We start from the raw sequence: 19,038 nt of genomic DNA, 5'->3' as shown, positions 1-19,038 counted from the left end.
GGGGGCCCACAAATCCTTCTTAGTCTGTCCTGGTGGTGCGGTCGCATTAAAAATATGTTTTAAATACTGGGTGGGTGGGTGGCCTCCAAAAGCCTTTAGGTCCAAGCTCCAAAATTGTTTAGGTGCGTCTCTGGTTAAAGGGAACACTGGTTGGGAACCTCTGAGCTAAGGGATTATGCTAGTCTGTGAGCCTGCCCATGCTTACTCAGAAAAATGAGAACTGCAACACAGAACAAATGTTGTGGTTTTTTAATTTGTTTTGTCTGTGGCACTTGGGGTGGAAGCCCAATGACTCAGTTACCAAACAAACCCTTGTCAAGCTCATGGGAGTGCTTTTGTTCCCCACACCATTTGTGGCTCCAATTTCCTTCATCTTTTGTAAGACCCTTGGGGTGGTATACAAAAATATGCTGAATAAATTATAATAATAAAAATAAAATAAAAATTTTAGATAAAAGATCCTGGTCAGGGTCAGTCATGGGAAGAGAGTGGGAAGGATAAAGACAGGCCCACTGAAATACCTGAGCTGTTGCTTGGTTTGAGTCTGCTTCAGCCCTCACTATCACTTCAGCTCACACCAGCTTGAGGCGAGAGCAAAAGGCCACTCAGCCTGCACATTACCACCTGTGGCCTGGAAACATTTGCTGTATTCCATGAGCCAGGCCCACAAATTTTGGCCACGGGACGGATGTTCATAGTGATTGCTGGCTCTGGCTCTCCCCCAGAGAGGGAAAATAAGTGATGGCATTGTTGCACTTATAACATTCCATCTGTTATGATCCTTCCTTTATCCCAGGCCTGCTCATCTTAGGCCCCCCAGCTGTTTTTGGACTACAATGCCCATAACCCCCAACCACAGTGGCCAATAGCCAAGGATTGTGGGGGAATTGTAGGCCAACATATGCAGGAGGGACAAAGTTGAGCAGCCCGGCTGGGCCGATGCCATCAGAGTCTGGGAAGGGCTTGCAAGCGGCTCATGCTAAGAAGAGCCTGGCTGGACTAGGCTAAGGCCACGATCCTATTCCCCACCATAGTCAAGCAGATGCCCTGGGAAGCCCCAAAGCAGGAAGTGAAGACAGACCCCCCTTTCCACACTGCCACTGGGATTCAGAGGTATCCTCTCGCTCTCTCCCGAAGGAAGTGGTGTTGAATCCCAGGCAGGCGGCTTTACAATGTTAATAGGGGGAAAGCCGTAGGGTTTTACACCACCTCCTCCTGCAGTCTGCAAAGCACCCATTGAACTAAATCAATCCGCATCAGTTAGCGAATGATGAGAGACTGAGTCAAAGTAAGTTATCTCCGACCCTTCCTCCACAGCATCCCGCGTTGGATATGCCAAAGACAAGAGACGGATCACACATCCTGGACCTGGAGTTTGGCTAGATATCTAAGAGAGACTTGATTGATTGATTGTCAAGTCGGTGTGGACTCTTAGCCAACACATAGATCGATTCTCTCCAGGATGATCAACTTGGCCTTTGAGGTCTCTCAGTGGTGCATTCATTGTTGTCGTAATCGAGTCCATCCACCTTGCTGCTGGTCGTCCTCTTCTCTTTTCTTCAACTTTCCCCAGCATTATGGACTTCTCAAGGGAGCTGGCTCTTCGCATAATGTGTCCTAAGTATGATCGTTTGAGCCTGGTCATTTGTGCCTCGAGTGAAAATTCTGGATCGATCTGTTCTGTGATCCATTTGTTTGTTTTCCTGCCTGCCCGTGGCATCCTCAAAAGTCTTCTCCAGCACCAAAGTTCGGAAGCATCAATGCTTTTTCGATCTTGCTTCTTCAAAGAGAGACTTGCAGCAGGAGAATCAAGAGGCTTTGAAAACAAGAGAATCGGGGCTCCACTTTGCAGCGGGATCCAAATATAAACCGCACCTAAGCTGCTTGCAGGAGAGAGAATATCTCTCCCCTCCCCCCAATCATCCTTCCCTAAGAGGACTTTCTCTCTTCTTGCTGCTTCCCTCCTCCCGCCCGCTACATTTTGGACCTAGAAGGACCACCGTAGAGGTAGAAAAAGACAAGATTCGCACAGCAAGACCTTCCAGTTCACCTTGGATTGCTGTCCTCAGGGGTTCGTCACTCACAGACGTTCCTTCTTTCCTTTTTTTAACCCTATCCTGCTGCGTTTCAGAGAGGAAGGGAATTGTGGGAAGGGGCAGGATCTTTGGCACAGCAAATGCCTCTCCCCGTTGTGTTTGGTGCATTTTCTTGGCGTGGAGCTGGAGGCCGGTCCCTGAAGGAGAGAAAAAAAGTTCCCACATTCCTGCTTTCACACGGAACTTTGTGAAACTCCGGTCAAAAAAGGAGCCACGCCTCGCCTGTTGGAGGAAAGTGACTCCCGTCTCCTCCTCCATCCCTGAAGGGTTCTGGTGAGTCCCTCGTGCATTTGCGGGGAGAGGGATCCAAGAGGGGCTACGCGGAGGGCTGGTGGTGGGAAACGCCTGGTGGGCATGGGAGGGGGGGATGTGGGTGGGAGAGAACAAAGGCAGGCATATAAGGCAGCTGCTGATGAGGGAGGGGCCAGACTTGGAGGAGCAAGTTGGCTTAGAGTAGCAAGTTTACCCCTGCTAACTTGGCAAAGAGGCACCTTTTAACGTGGTGATTCTCTTTATTGAGCAGGGGGAGAGTAACTGTTACCTGGGAGGCCCCCAGTTACCACAAACCAGACGAACAAAGGATGATTGAAGGAAGCAAAATCACCGTTTATTGAAAACCAGCGCTGGTGACGCTCCCAGTACCTAACGGTAAAACCTGAGAGACGTGCCCAGCTGCCTGGGTCACAAGTTTTTATAATTTGGCATAACTACACAATTAGGCGTCAACATTCAGCCCCAAAGAACCAATCAGTTCATCACATTCGTACATATGCTTGCATAGAGGCTGGACTTTGCGCTCTAAGTTTCTATTTCACAGCAGAGAGATAATTAATTAATAGAAGAAGCCTCCACATTCCTAGAACAATACAGTTACTGTTCAGGGGAGCCTATCTCTCCCCGCTGCTGCAAACCCCCACTTATTCTGCTCTGGGCAGATAGCTGACTGAACACTTTCTTTGGGTCTGTACTTTTCCATCCCACAGAGGCACTGACTTGCAAACACACTTTCTACAAAGCAATTACAAAGCAGCTTTCTGAAAAGGCCTTTTCCATTCCACATAACTGGCCCTCTCCACCCCGGCACGGTACCTCCAGTGACTGTTGCTGGTGTCTGTCTGATGTTGCTTTTTAGATTGTGAGCCCTTTGGGGACAGGGAGCCATCTTATTTGTTTGTTATTTCTCTTTGTAAACCGCCCTGAGCCATTTTGGGAAGGGCGGTATCGGAATCGAATGAATGCATGAATAAGTTTAAACTTAGCTGAGCAAGAGCTGTTCACCCCTCCCAGATTTCCCGGATGAGAGATTTCTTCTGCTTTCTTCTCAGCAAAGCCAAGAGCCCCCTTGGAGTGATATTCAATGCCGTTTCAAACTGATTTCCTTGCAGCAGTTCTGAACAGGGCAGGTAAAAAGAGCATCTTTGCAGCTGCCCAGATCTTTGGTCAACCTGGCTCACTTTTGTCTATATATGTTTGGTAGCAGCTTCTGGGGTTGCAAGCAGGGCTCTTTTCCTTCCTTCCTTCCAACACATGTTGACCCTGAAACCAGAAACCTCCTGAAATGGGGGGGGGTTGAAAGGAGGGGGAAGTCTGGGGTTGCGAAGTGTTGTGGAAGGAAAAGGATGAAATAGATACTGTCATGGTGGGAGGACTCAAGAGAAAGCCAAGAGGAGGATTAAGGAGGAGGGGAGTAGCTAGGGACAGGCCAAAGGGAAGCATGCTGCACTGAAGCCTTTGTTCTGTGCTCCTCAAGGAAAGAGATCCTTCCCCCACCTTCACCTCACCACAGCCTTTCTAGCTTCTCTTTGACACCTGGCTTTTGGCTCATTTTCTTGCAGGGAGAAGATCCACCACATGGAATGTGGGTCTCTAAAATTCTCATCCCTCAGGAGAGAACGAGGAGGTACTTTGGCTCTTCTTGGGAGGCTGCCTTGGAGGCACGAATGAAAGATGGGAAAGGAAGACCCAGCTAGCTGCAAAGCAGGAGAAGTCCTTGAGGCCAGACAAGTGGGGAGCAGCAGGGAATTCTGGCAAAGGACCAAGAAGGAGATGCTGGTTGAGGACATAAGTAGCTCAGAGGCCCAGCACCTGTGCTTCAGGCAGTTCTGCTACCACCAGGCTGAGGGCCCCCGAGAGGTTTTCAGCCGACTCCACAGCCTTTGCCATCAGTGGCTGAAGCCGGAAAGCCACACGAAAGCTCAGATTGTGGACCTGGTGACTCTGGAGCAGTTCCTGAGCATCCTGCCCCCAGAGCTGGAGAGCTGGATCAGAGAGTGTGGAGCAGAGACCAGTTCCCAGGCAGTGGCCCTGGCAGAAGGTTTCCTCCTGAGCCAGGCAGAGGACAAGAGGCAGGAAGAGCAGCAGGTGAGAGAGTGGTTTATTCTGGAAGCTGCAAAGGACTGAGAATGTGAGCTGGGAGATCACTCATGGAGTAGGAATCACTCATGGAGATGATCCACCCACTTCAACCCCTTCTTGGGTTAGGGTTCTGCCTTCCTGGGCATGTGGCAGAGCATCTGATTCCATGCAGAATGCCCCTAGTTCCATCCCTGGCATCTCCATGTAGGGCTGAAATCCTGCCTGAAACCTTGGAGAAGAAGTCGCTGTCAGTGAGAGCAGACAATACTGAGCTAGATTTAGGAAAGGCGGTATATAAATGTATTGCTTATTTGTTGGATTTATATACCATGTTTCATTAAAATAATCTCAAAGTGGTTAACAATATAATCAAAACCATACATAAAATACAAAAGTACAGGTAAAATAAAAATAAAATTTCTATTAAAAAAACCAATTAAAAATACATAAAATACAAAGCAGCAGCAGCAGCAAAAGCAATACCTTCATTCAGAAGTGTGGGTGAGGAGCCACATCTTTACTTTTTTCCCAAAAAACTGTCAGAGAGACAGTGGAGTGGATGGCAGCCCAGAGAGCCATCCAAAGCCTGGAATGGAATAGAATGGAAATCTATGCATAATGGGCCATGGATCTGACTTGGCATAAGGCAGTTTCATCTGGGACTTTGCTGCCCCTTTCCCTTCCTAATGCCTTTCTTCCTGCTCCCTGTTGGGAATCTCTCCTTCTCTCCTGTCTCAGGTGCAAGGACTGTTGTCGGAAGCAGCCCCTGACTTCCCTGAGGCCGAGAAGGCTCCATCAGGCACCAGGCAGAGGCCTCTGGCCAAGGAGATCCCTAGGAAGGAGGGCAGCAGTGGGGCCTCCTTGCTGGGTAAGGACATATGGGGTAAAGGAATGAGGCCTCTGCCTCCTCTCTGTGCTTTTCCAATTTTGGTATTATGCATGCAATTGTTTATTCCCTGTGTTCCGTCTTAAGATGCTGTTCAGGGGAAGAGTTCTGCTGGTCAGTTTTTGGAGGGAAGAAAGGGTTCCGTTTGATTGGCTGTATCTTTTTTAAGATTGAGGGGACTTGAGCGTTGTTTTGTTTTGTTTACCAAATTTGGAGGGGGGAGGGAGACAGAGTAAAAGGAGTCTTGCCTGCAGCAGAAAGTTAGTATTAGCTGGAGGACGTGTTTAAAGCTAGCATTAGTGTAAGACTCTGAGATTTTGAACCAAGTAAACGTTTTCTGGACGTTTCCATAGTGTCTCTGTCAACTATTTTCCTCACCCAACATGCCTAAGTTACCAATCCACCTTTTGGTCACGCGGAGAGACAGAGGCTCCAGTAACAGGATGGAATAGGAAAAGTTGTGCCGTCGAGTCGGTGTCGACTCCTGGTGACCACAGAGCAATGTGGTTTTCTTGGCAGAATACAGGAGGGGTTTACCATTGCCTCCCGCCGCACAGTATGAGATTATGCCTTTCAGCCTCTTCCTATATTGATGTTGCCCGATAGACTGGGAAACACATAGTCTGGGAAACACACCAGCGGGTATTCGAACCAGCAACCTCCTGTTCTCTAGGAAGATTACTTCCCCACTGCGCCATTAGGTGTAGAACCAGTGGCAGGGAGTTGTTCTATGCCCAGGGACTGCTGGGGCAGTACCCTCCCCAATCCCCGCTGTCTGTGGTCTGCTTGAATGCTTCCCTGCTCCTGTCTGCGGAGGATTCTCCTCTCTGGCCCCTTGCAAGCTTTTAGAAATCTCTTGGTTACAGGAGTTATATATCCAAGCCTGTATGTTCAGAGATTATGGGTAGAAACCTTTCCTTTCATTGAGCTTAAATACAAAATTGTGCAAAAATCAAAAATTCATATGAAGGATAAAGCATCATGGGAAGTGATCAAAGTGCCAGGCTGTGCCTCTTCAATATTTTTCCTGGTGTCTGTCCCATTTTCCTACAGTGCAGCACCCAAAAGAGCTCAAGGGGGCGGTGGGGGTGGGGGCAAAGAGGTAGAATGCTCGTGGGCGGGAGGAAGTATTTGGGCAGGCAGTGGATGGGGGGGAGGTAAGTCTGCTCCAGTTTGTGACTTTCCCAGATTGAAGGATTTAGTCCGCAACCCACGGGGGAAAAGAACCTGCCACAGTCTATCTGGCTCTTTTAGTATCCACGTGTGCTTTCTTCAAGGCGAAGACCTGGGAATGAGCAGAAGTGATCGAAAATAGGAAGCGGCCTTATACTGAGTCAGACCATTGGTCCATCTTGCTTAGCACTCTCTATGCTGATTGGCTGTGGCTCACCAAGATTTCAGTTAGGAGTCTCTCCCAGCCCTACCTGGTGATTCTGCCCAGGATTGAACCTGGGACCTTTGGCATGAAAGCAGATGCTCCCCCACTGAGCGATGACCCCATCCCCAAAGCCAGGGGAATATCTCACAGCAGAGAGGACTCCCATGTCTTCACCCATCCAAATGCAAGGAAAAGTGAGCTCTGCTGAGCGAAAGGGACATTTCATGCTTACTACTGCAGGACTGGCTCTCCAATCCACCTTTACTTGGGAAAAATCATCCCAAGTGGGCATTCCCCCTCATTCATTTTTTAATACATTTTGCCTTCTTTTCTGTCTGATACACCTGACAGAAGGAGAGCATCTGAAATCCTTGCCCTGCTTTTATGTTCCCCTTTTGTGGGGTAGACCCTTTTCTACAGCCTCTCCCACAGTTTAAGTATACAGTGGTCCCTCTACTTACGAAATTAATCCGTTCCGAATGCACATTTGTAAGTCGAAAAATTCGTAAGTCGAAAAGCGGTTTCCCATAGGAATGCATTGGGAACGGATTAATGCGTTCCGGAGCCTAGAAAAAAGACCCAGACCCCCAGTAAGGCTTGCAAACTGCACAGGAACATTTCTTTTCAAGAATAAACAGGCAGTAAACAGGCAGGCAAGTCAAGGAAACCGCATGTAAAATTTGTAAGTCGAGGAAACCCCATCTAAAAATTTGTAAGTCGAGGAAACCCCATCTAAAAATTTGTAAGTCGAGGAAACCCCATCTAAAAATTTGTAAGTCGAGGAAACCCCATCTAAAACCGGATCTAAAACTGCCGTTTGTAACTCGAAAAATACTTATGTCGAGTAGTTTGTAAGTCGAGGGACCACTGTACAATATATTTTGTTATGACAGTTGTCCAGATTTTGAGAGAAGAGCTGGTCTTGTGGTAGTCTTGTCCCCTTAGCTAAGCAATGTCCGCCCTGGTTGCATATGAAAGGGAGAGTAGAAGTGTGAGCACTCTAAGTTATTCCCCTGAGGGGATGGAGCCGCTCTTGGAAGAGCATCTGTGTTCCAAGTTCCCTCCCTGGCAGTATCTCCAAGATAGGGCTGAGAGAGATATTCCGGCCTGAAAACTTGGAGAAGCTGCTTCCAGTCTGCATAGACAATACCGAGCTATATGGACCAAAAGTCTGACACGCCAACATGAAGAGAATTGTTTAACTTGACACTCTCTCTCTCTCTCTTTTATCCTCCTATGTCCTCCTGTCACTCTTGTGCCCTTTGCAGGTGCTGGAATGACGCTGCCAGGGCCTTCTCAGCCATCGCTTCTTCCTGGTGGGATGGAAGATGCTTCAGGACCACAGAAGCAGGTAGGGGAGGGATTGTTGGGAAAGGAGAATGTGGGGCAGACAGACAACCCCTTGGACCTCCCTCAGGGGCTGCTATCGGCCCCCTTTCCGTCGGCTTCTCTCAAAGTTGCTGACTAGGAAGCCTTGAATCTTCTGAAGGCTTGAATCTGGCAAACTAGACAAGGAGGCACCGTTGAAACGGTTGGCTTCCAAGTATTGAGCAGGGTTGAATGTGCCTCCATTACAGGAGAGCATCTTTTTCAAATGGTGGCTGCTGGTATCTCCACTGTGTACCTTTAGTTGCCGCCCCTGTGAGTCAGGACACAACCACCCTCCGGGAATGTTCTTTTGCTGTTTAAACCACTTGAACCACATATCAATATGATTTAAATACTTTAAGCCACATAGAAATATCACTGATGGCCCTGCAGGGAACATTCCCTGCCCTTCTCACACCACCTCATCTGAACAGCTCTTGTGGATTCTGCTTCAAGGAAGGAACCATTATGTCTTCTGCTAGGGTGAGCATGTTTCCTTCCTCTCTTGCAGGGCCAGGTGAGCTTTGAGGAGGTGGCTGTGCATTTCACGGAAGAGGAGTGGGCTCTGCTGGATCTGGACCAGAGAACCCTGCACAGGAAAGTCATGCAGGAGAATAGGAGGAATGTGGCCTCTCTGTGTAAAGCTCCTTCTTTTTCAATCAGTATCCAATCAGTATTTTAAGGAGCACACCTCTTGAGTTCCTATCGCCAATGTAGCTGTTTTGTGATGGGGAAGGGAGTAGCGTTGGCATGTCTTATCTGCTTTTGGCAAGCACAAGGGATGGGGGAGTAAAAGGGTCAATTTGTGGACCGAGAGACCATGAAATTGAAGTTAACTTGTAAGTTAGCTCTGGGTCTGCTTAGAGGTTCCCAACACGGGGAAAGGCGCGGGGCTGATCCCCTGTCAATTTGCCTGATGGCTGGTGACCCTGGGGGCAACTGTCCCACTGCCTGCTAAGTGCTTTGTCCCCATATGCCAACAAACAGGGAGCCCACAATCCTGTGAGCCTTCTGAGCATGTTAGCAGTGAAAACTACAACCCTGTAGTCTCAGACATAAGCAGAGAGGCTTCTGGGAGCCCACAGAATGGCAGAGGTGGCAACTATTTGGAATCATGAATCTGTATACTTGCTTCATAAAGGGTAGATAACATATCATCTAAATAAAACCTGTATAAATCCAGATAATATATACCTAGACAACAAACAAAATCTATTATCCAAGGTGAAAAAATCATTACTTACACATGCGCGCACACACACACACATATACACGATATATAAAATATGTATATGTTACAAAAAGGGTATTCCAATGGGAGTCCTGAGTTACCCAGGAATTTACAAGCTTCCATAGCCACCGTGTGGAGTGAATTGTTCCACGGGCTGCTTTTCCACTCATGGCAAGGCACAGCCCAAGGAGGTACTTTTCCAAATAAATGTCCTACACCAAAAATGTTTCGACTATGGTAGTCTTTGCCAGTGGCATTAGTACTGAAGAATCATACTCCTTGTGTTCCCATGTAATGATTCTACATAATACAAATATATACACCAAACTGTGTTTACAAACCTCCTTTAGGGTGGTCCTCCCCTCAACTGGGAGCTCTATCCACCTCCAGTGACTGTTACCTCAACAATGGGTTGGTATGCAAACATTTTATATGGAACAGTAATTAATCCATCTATCCAAATAATGGATTCACACACCCCATTTCCAAAAGAAATAGGATGTCAAAACCTATAAAAGGATATAAACATACTTAGTAAACATTCAGCATTTGGGCTTACTGCAAACCTACTGTGAATCTCTTCTCTCGGTCATGGCTCTTCTAGTCATGCATTCAGTTTTATAGACTCTAAAGGTACCTCAGGTGTTTGGGCCACCTGGGCCTCATGAGGCCTATGATAGACAAAATCTCATTCTGGAAGTACTTAAAAACCTGACTCAAATGAAATGCTGCAGGCTCAAAAAACATTATTCCCAAGGGGAGTCAATATATACCTGATTCTTGGGTGCTATGATATAAACAGTGTATATCTTTGCATAAAAACACAGGCAGATTTAGTCACGGACTTTGGGGACCTGGTCCGTGGCCTCCTGCCTCTGAATTGGGAGGGAGGCCTCCTGCACTGGCAGCCTGTCCAGCGGGCGCACCAGCGCAGTATCAATATGGAACGTCGCATGCTGGTGAAGTCACGGCATACAACATTCCATATACACACTGTGCAGGCATGCCCGCTGGACAGACTGCTGCTGCATGGGGGCATCCTACTCCACTCATAGCTCACCCCCCACCCCGGCGGTGAAGATGACTAATATCGGCAAGGGGCAGTGGCGGGGCTCTGGGGAGCCCCCCTACCCAGAGAGAGGAGCAGTAGCGGGGCAGCAGCAGGGCTTTAAAAAACTAAAAGAAGGTGAGGCTCATGGAGGGGGCGATGTGGGAAGGCCTCCGAAGCCCTTCAGGTCTGGGCTGCTATTGATCCTAGGTGCGCCCCTGAATAAAAAGACCAATTCATAAACCATATGAATACCTAGTTAATCTGAAGCTAAATAGGGATCCAGTTTTCCAAAGGGTTTACAGATTTCTGACTTATAATGCCTCTCCATAAAGATCATGTATCTCAACAGATCTCTAGCAATGGCCAGAACTCTACATTTATTTATTTATTTATTAGAAACATTTAATATACCGCCCACTCCAAAGACTCCGGGCGGTGTACAATGACATGTAAATAAGGTAACATTAAAAATTACTATCAAATTTTTAAAAAACCAAAAAAACACAAAGGTTAACACACTAAAATAGATAATGAAAAGGAAATAGAGTAAACTACAGGGCAAATGCCTGGTGGAAAAGAAAGGTCTTCAGTAAAGATTTAAAGACCAGTAAAGAGGGGGCTAGACGAATCTGAAGAGAATTCCAAAGAAGTGGGGCAGCAATCGAAAAGGCCCTTTCGCGGGTCTTAGAACTCCGAACCTCTCGAAAATCAGGGACTGGCAAAAGGGCCATCTGAAATAATCTAACAGGACGAGATGTAACTGGATAGGAGAGGCGGTTCTGTTGGTAAACAGGTGCCAAACCCTGCAAGGCTTTGAAGGTAAGACCAGGACATATGCATATTCATATGCATTCTAAATCCAATTAACCTTCTCATTTAATCCAAATGTGGTCCAGGTTTTCAGTGTGTGGATCCAGAAATGTTTGAAACAGTAATATACTATTGATATTATCCTTGTGCTTCCAATTTTTTTCTACACACCAGAACCTTATATCCTCTCCTTTATGGTTGAAGAGGGCAACCAAGATTATCATGGGCCTGGAGCACCTTCCTTATGAGATGAGGCTATGGCATCTGGAGCTTTTTCTTTCTTTCTTTATTTTTTTGCATTTATATACCGCCTTTCGTTAAAAGATAACCCCAAGGCGGTTTACAAAAGTTAAAAACATACAATAAAAAGACAATAAAAACATCATGCTAAAAGTATAAAAACATATAAAAACAGGCATAAAACAATACAACAGATAAAAACACACAGAAGCAGCAGTAAAAATGATTATGTAAAAGCCTGGGTAAAAAGCCAAGTCTTTAAAAGCTTTCTAAAAGCCGTGATGGAGTCCAAGGAACGAATGGCCACTGGGAGAGCATTCCAGAGTCTGGGGGCAGCAACAGAGAAGGCCCTGTCCCGAGTGCATGACAGCCGTGACTCTCTCATTGTCGGCACCCGGAGCAGGGCCCCCTCAGATGTCCTCGTCAAGCAGGCAGCAACCCTTGGGAGCAGGCGGTCCCTCAAATACCCCGGGCCCAAACCATTAAGGGCTTTAAAGGTCAAAACCAGCACCTTGAATTGGACCCGGAAACGAGCCAGTGCAGCTCTTTCAAAATGGGGGTGATATGTTCCCAAGGGGCAGCTCTGGACAAAACCCTCGCTGCCGCGTTTTGCACTAGCTGCAGTTTCCGGATATTCTTCAAGGGCAGCCCCACGTAGAGCGCGTTACAGTAATCCAGCCGCGACGTGACTAAGGCGTGGGTAACTGTGGCCAGATCTGCCTTCTCGAGAAAGGGATGCAGCTGGCGCACCAGCCGAAGCCGTGCAAAGGCACCCCTGGCCACCACCTCCACCTGAGCATCCAAAAGCAGAGCCGGGTCCAGTAGTACACCGAAGCTGCGTACTTGCTTCTTCAAGAGGAGTGCAACCCCATCCAGAACCGGTAAAATCTCCTCATCCCGATTGGCTCTCCTACTGACCAACAGTACCTCCATCTTATCCAGATTCAATTTCAGTTTGTTAGCCCACATCCAACCCATCACGGCCTCCAGCCCCCAATTCAGGACATCCGCCGCCTCCCTAGGATCAGATGACAAGGAGAGATAGAGCTGAGTGTCATCCGCATATTGCTGACAACTCAGTCCAAATCCCCGGATGACCTCTCCCAGCGGCTTCATGTAGATGTTAAACAGCATGGGGGACAAGACCGAACCCTGCGGGGGTTTGGAAAAGAGGCGACTAAAGGGAGACATGATAAAGGTGTATAAAATGATGCATGCCGTGGAGAAGGTGAACAAAGATAAATTTTTCTCATCTATGGAATTCATTGCCATGAGATGTGGTGATGGCCACCAGCTTGGATGTCTTTAAAAGGGGCTTAGACAAATGCATGGAGGACAGGTCTATCAATAGCTACTAGTCTGGTAGCTATGGGCCACATACAGCCTCAGAGGCACAATGCCGCTCAATCCCAGTTGCAGGCTGATCAGTGATCGGTGGCTCCGTTTCCATCCCAGGCTCTGACCAATTTTCTCTCTTCATTCTAGCAGATGACAGTAGAGAGAGGAATACAGAGGGAATTTGCAACGGAGGATTGTTGGGTGGTGCCAACTGGAAAGAGAGGGGAAAACAGAGAATGAAAACTGAAGCAAAACAGAAGTACAGAAATGGATCTCATAATGGCAAAGTCTATAACATCAGAATCCAAAAAAGAATGGAGAAAGAAACAGAAAGGAGAATGTGCCCTCTGAGAAGGAAAATCTTCTGTTCTGAACCAAGCTTACCACCTCAGTGGGAAAAGCACACAGGAGAGAAACCATATACATGCTTAGAGTGTGGAAAGAGCTTCAGTCAGAGCGTACATCTTACTAGGCATCAAAGAACCCATACTGGGGAGAAACCATATAAATGCTTGGAGTGTGGAAAGAGCTTCAGTGACAGCAGAAATCTTACTAGCCATCAAAGAACCCATACTGGAGAGAAACCATATAAATGCTTAGAGTGTGGAAAGAGTTTCAGTCAGAGCGGACATCTTACTGTGCATCAAAGAGCTCACACTGGAGAGAAACCATATAAATGCTTGGAGTGTGGAAAGAGCTTCAGTCGGAGTGGACATCTTACTAGCCATCTAAGAGCCCATGCTGGGGAGAAACCATATACATGCTTAGAGTGTGGAAAGAGCTTCAGTCAGAGCGTACATCTTACTAGGCATCAAAGAACCCATACTGGGGAGAAACCATATAAATGCTTGGAGTGTGGAAAGAGCTTCAGTGACAGCAGAAATCTTACTAGCCATCAAAGAACCCATACTGGAGAGAAACCATATAAATGCTTAGAGTGTGGAAAGAGCTTCAGTGACAGTGCAACTCATACTAGGCATCAAAGAGTCCATACGGGAGAAAAACCATATAAATGTTTGGAGTGTGGAAAGAGCTTCAGTCAGAGCGGAACCCTTACTAGCCATCAAAGAGCCCATACTGGGGAGAAACCATATAAATGCTTAGAGTGTGGAAGGAGCTTCAGTGACAGTGCAACTCGTACTAGGCATCAAAGAGTCCACACGGTAGAAAAACCATATAAATGTTTGGAGTGTGGAAAGAGCTTCAGTCAGAGCGGAACCCTTACTAGCCATCAAAGATCCCATACTGGGGAGAAACCATATAAATGCTTAGAGTGTGGAAGGAGCTTCAGTCAGAGCACATACCTTACCATTCATAAAAGAGCCCACACTGGAGAGAAACCATATCAATGCTTGGAGTGTGGAAAGAGCTTCAGTCGGAGCGGAAACCTTATCAGACATAAAGGATCCCATACTGGGGAGAAACCATATAAATGCTGAGCACCAGCCACTTCTGGTATTATGCTGGCCAGGGCAGCAAGGATGTACACAGCTGCCCCATGCCAGCGATTTTAAAGATAGCGCTGGCTGGGGAAACGCGATGGGGTGGTAAGAGTGCTCTCCCCGATCTTTAAAGCTATCCCCCCCAAACAGACACTCCTTCAAATTGGCTTGAACATCAGTCTTTCAAACCAGTTCGGCGGTCCAGGAATGAACCACCGAACCGGTTCATGCACATCCCTATTAAGAAGTGGACTGAACGAACTGTGGAAATTATAATCTCCAAGTTGTGTGATCAAAGCAGAATAATTGGATCCTAATATCTATGGAAATGTGAAACCGAAGGGACCCATGATAATCTTAGGCGCATTCACTGGTGGCGCAGTGGTAAAACTGCCGCCCTGTAACCAGAAGGTTACAAGTTCAATCCTGACCAGGGGCTCAAGGTTGACTCAGCCTTCCATCCTTCCGAGGTCGGTAAAATGAGTACCCAGAATGTTGGGAGGCAATATGCTAAATCATTGTAAACCGCTTAGATAGCTCCGGCTATAGAGCGGTATACAGTGGTCCCTCGACTTACAAACTACTCGACATAAGTATTTTTCGAGTTACAAACAGCAGTTTTAGATCTGGTTTTAGATGGGGTTTCCTCGACTTATGAATTTTACATGCGGTTTCCTTGACTTGCCTGCCTGTTTACTGCCTGTTTATTCTTGAAAAGAAATGTTCCTGTGCAGTTTGCAAGCCTTACTGGGGGTCTGGGTCTTTTTTCTAGGCTCTGGAACGCATTAATCCGTTCCCAATGCATTCCTATGGGAAACCGCTTTTCGACTTACGAATTTTTCGACTTACAAATGTGCATTCGGAACGGATTAATTTCGTAAGTAGAGGGACCACTGTATAAATGTAAGTGCTATTGCTATTGCTATTCCTCCTTTGCCTCATTCCTCTCTCTTTCCTCTCTCCTGGAGCTCTTCCCCAAGATGCTTTTCCTCTTAGGAACTCTTTTCCTTTCCTTTCCTTCTCTACACAGATAATTGGAAGGGATAGATGCTCTGCTGCGTGGGGCCCTGGCAGTTTGTCTCTGCTCCTCCCCCCTCCAGGTGATTAGCTGATAAGAGCTCCTCTTGCCAGGGGTGCCCGCCTCTTGCCACCAGCCTATGGGCGAGAGCAGAAGGGCTCTCGTCCTTGTGGTTCTCCACCTTGGGGTGCGCAGACTGAGGCCCAACCGTCAGGAAGATCATTTGGACTGTCCCTTCATGTTTGACAACATGGGTTAAGGCAGAGCACTCAGACACAGTTAGCAGGAGCCGCTTGGTATGCAGGCAGCAGCAGCAGCTACCACCTGGTATAACAAGAAGAGGACTTTGGAAGGACTTTTGGAGGAAGTGGAAGGAATTGGAAGGACTTTACGACCATCCACCCAGAGTAGCTTGTTCCTCGGGGTTGGCTATTTTATGTGGTTAGGATTGCCGTTAGTGGCCTGTTGGAGGTTTCTGTGTCTTTCCCCTCCTGAGTTGTCTGTGGAGGCGTCTATGATCGCTTCAAGGTGGGGAGACGGCAGAGTGAGGATTGGTAAGAGTGGGGCTCTCGCTCTACGTTTGCCTCATCTAGGAAGCCTTATTTAAATTACCACACACACACACACACCCGCCTTCAGCTCAGAGGCTGGTACTTGGGTGGGCCGTCAGAGTGCTCTGCTAAGCCCAGGATTGGTGAGAGCATTCCTGGAGGAGAGCTGGCTGCATGGCTGTGGGTTGTTCTTGCTTGATCAAGGGAGTTTGGGCTGGGTGCTGAGGACACATAGGAGCTGGGGTAGTTGGGTGAGGAATGGGTCTTGGAGAGCGGAAGATTGGGGAGGATCAGGGATGGTGATTTCTCAGGTAGCAGGCAGAGGGAGATATGGTAGTGGGAGTTGGGCAGGCCATTACAGGGGGAAGTGGTCCAGCCAGCTGAGGTCTGTTCCTTTCTCCCAACGCATCTCCCAGTCCTGCAGCCCCAGTGAGCTCTGGAGTTAGGGGGCTATTGCTGAATGCCAGGTCAATAAATGGTAAAACATCTCTCGTGGATGAACATGCTGACCTGGTATGTATGATGGAGACCTGGTTGGATATGGCCAGGTTGGATGAGCTGCGTGGGGTTGGTCTCTCTCAGTTTTGTCCTGCAGCCTTCCTCACCTTGTGAGTTGGGGAGGGAGTGTGGTGGTCCTCTTCAGTCTCCCTACCTGACCTGCACTTCAGTCTCCCTACCTGACCTCCTAAACGCCTTCTTCAGATTGGTGGAGACTTTTCTGCTCCTTGTTTTTCTGAGGAGCTTAGGGCAATGACACAACTCAGACAACAGCTGGAAGGATGCTGGAGGAAGACTTGTGATGAATCTGACCGAACATGGACTAGAACCCATTTTCGGGACTACTCTGTGGTGATGGAGGCATTGAAGAAATGTTTTTCTCCATGTTGCTCGCATCTGTGCCGATTTGGAAACCAGGGTTGAGCAGTTCATGCTCAACCCTGCACTGCCATTCCTTAATTACTTGTACGCCTTGAATTCTTTGAGTAAAAAATTTAAGCTTTAAAAGGTGTGGTTATTGAACCCTGGGCTTAATCAGTCACGGTTCCTCCAAATGAATCAAAGGAGCTAAAGTTGCGGTGGGTAAGGCTAGCTTTATGACTGTTTGATTGTAAGAGATACCTTCTATTATAGTTGGTAAGCGAAGTCAGACAGGTCGTGAGTACCAATACCCTTAGGAGTACTTGACAGGTTACTGGGTGAGGGTGAGGTGGGGACACTGCAGTTGCACAACTTGTTCCCCATGTGAGGTTTGCTTGAAGCCAACACATCCTCAGCAATGCGTCTGCTGCAGAAAGAGAGAAAAGAGGGTGGAAACCCTCCTCCTTTGCACCTGATTGGCTGGCTACATGCTGAAACTCAGCATGCCCCTCCCCTCAGCTGGACCGGCAGGCTTCAGAAAATTAGCACTTTGTACTCCCACTGAGATTCATAGGATAAGAAAAATTGGCCCATTCCAATAAGACTGCTTATGAGTAACTTAGTGTGGATGTGTCCCCATGAAAGTAATAGCCTATCTCCCAAATTGTAAGACTTAAACTTGTAGAGGGTGTGTGTGCACACACAAATTTGAATGTTGCATTTATGAGACTGGCTACTCCACGCACTAACTTGCATCCAAATATTGGTTATAAGCAATCTTACTGAAGATTGCTTACTCATAATCAGACTTACTGAAATCAGTGATGGAAGTGAGTTTGTCCCATTACTCATGAGAAACTCTTTATCTCTGCAAATCTCTGTGCATCCCCCATCACAATAGCTGTGACATTTTAATTCCGGGTTGGGGGGGAGGATTCCACAAGTCTTCCAGGTACTACATCTACTACATTGAGGAGAGCTGGTCTTGTGGTGGCAAGCATGACCTGTCCCCTTAGCTAAGCAGGGTCCACCCTGGTTGCATATGAATGGGGGACTAGAAATGGGAGCACTGTAAGATATTCCCCTCAGGGGATGGAGCCACTCTGGGTAGAGCAGAAGGTTTCAAGTTCCCTCCCTGGCTTCTCTAAGATAGGGGCTGAGAGAGATTCCTGCTTGCAACCTTGGAGAAGCTGAAGACAGTATTGTCTTTAGTACTGAAGACAATACTGAATTAGATGACAAATGGTCTGGTTCAGTATATGGCAGCTTCCTGTGTTCCTGACTGCTCTGTGGGTCTCTCTTATAGCAGTCATGGGTGGTTGGCCCCTTTCTGGTCTCTGACATCGCTGTTTAGGAATGGTGGACTGCGGGTGAAATGCCCACAGTAAAGTTGTCCCTTGATTTCAGTGGGAATACTAAGTAGCGCAGCAGGGAAATGCTTGACAAACAAGCAGAAAGTTGCCGGTTTGAATCCCCGCTGGTTCTGTATTGGGCAGCAGTGATATAGGAAGATGCTGAAAGGCATCATCTCAGACTGCACAGGAGGAGGGAATGGTCAACCCCTCCTGTATGCTACCCAAGAAAACCACAGGGCTCGAAAACCAAAGAAAACCACAGAGTCGAAATCAACTTGACGGCAAACTTTACGTTTACTCATGAGAAACTTTGTCTCAATGCCAATGAGTGACTGGAGTAGCCTGAATGGTAACTAACATTTATTATTATTATTATTATTATTATTATTATTATTATTATTACATTTATATCCCTCTCTTCCTCCAAGGAGCCCAGAGCGGTGTACTACATACTTAAGTTTCTCTTTCTCAACAACCCTGTGAAGTAGGCTAGGCTGAGAGTGAAGCAACTGGCCCAGAGTCACCCAGCTAGTATTATGGCTGAATGGGGATTTGAACTCAGGTCTCCCCGGTCCTAGTCCAGCACTCTAACCACTATACCACGCTCGCTCTCCATACACAAGAATGTGTATGTACACATACTAAACTCTCTAAGGGTTAACCTGAGCTGTATGTTTGCAACAGAAGGGGTACTGGGCAAACCCTTGCCAAGCAAATAAGAGTGCTTTTGTTTCCCACACCGTTTTTGGCCCGAATTTCCTTCAAATTCTGTAAGACCTTTAGGGTGATATACAAAAATATACTGAATAAATAAGAAATAATAAAATTAAAATCTTAGATAAAAGATCCTGGTCAGGGTCAGTCATAGGAGAGGCAGGACAACAGAACCACCACTTGAGGTGTGAGCTGAAGGGCAAGAGGAAAAGGAACGTTGGGTCCTACCTTGTGAAGGGTCCTTTCCGCCTCATCTGGAGACCATCAGTATGGGATCAGGCACTGAGCATGCTCAAGACAAGACCGGATATTGAAGCTGTAAATCCTCCCACCATCTGGAGGCTTCC

At 47.3% G+C, this 19,038-nt stretch overlaps 2 protein-coding genes across 3 annotated transcripts; both read left to right on the top strand.

Annotated features, from left to right (window-relative positions):
* The first annotated feature begins 1,504 nt into the window (after positions 1-1,504).
* On the top strand, positions 1,505-16,763 carry LOC128345482 (zinc finger protein 213-like). 2 transcript variants are annotated; one of them, XM_053297489.1, is made up of 7 exons: positions 1,505-2,369; positions 3,422-3,499; positions 3,932-4,457; positions 5,190-5,319; positions 7,984-8,066; positions 8,595-8,745; positions 16,467-16,763. In XM_053297489.1, exons 3-7 carry the CDS (start codon positions 4,044-4,046, stop codon positions 16,499-16,501), a joined length of 813 nt encoding a protein of 270 aa, XP_053153464.1. In that variant the 5' UTR covers positions 1,505-2,369; positions 3,422-3,499; positions 3,932-4,043; the 3' UTR covers positions 16,502-16,763. The 2 variants fall into 2 exon arrangements, with proteins under 2 accessions (XP_053153464.1, XP_053153465.1); XM_053297490.1 differs by lacking the exon at positions 3,422-3,499.
* LOC128345481 (zinc finger protein 135-like) lies at positions 12,644-16,460 on the top strand. Its single transcript, XM_053297488.1, has one exon. The coding sequence runs from the start codon at positions 12,990-12,992 to the stop codon at positions 14,190-14,192; it is 1,203 nt and encodes a 400-aa protein (XP_053153463.1). The 5' UTR covers positions 12,644-12,989; the 3' UTR covers positions 14,193-16,460.
* Positions 16,764-19,038: the final 2,275 nt, after the last annotated feature.

Source organism: Hemicordylus capensis, chromosome 2 (genome assembly GCF_027244095.1).
Source record: "Hemicordylus capensis ecotype Gifberg chromosome 2, rHemCap1.1.pri, whole genome shotgun sequence".
NCBI lineage: Eukaryota > Metazoa > Chordata > Lepidosauria > Squamata > Cordylidae > Hemicordylus > Hemicordylus capensis.
The sequence above is the reverse complement of the archived record's forward strand: the minus strand, read 5'-3'. Positions and strand labels throughout refer to the sequence as shown.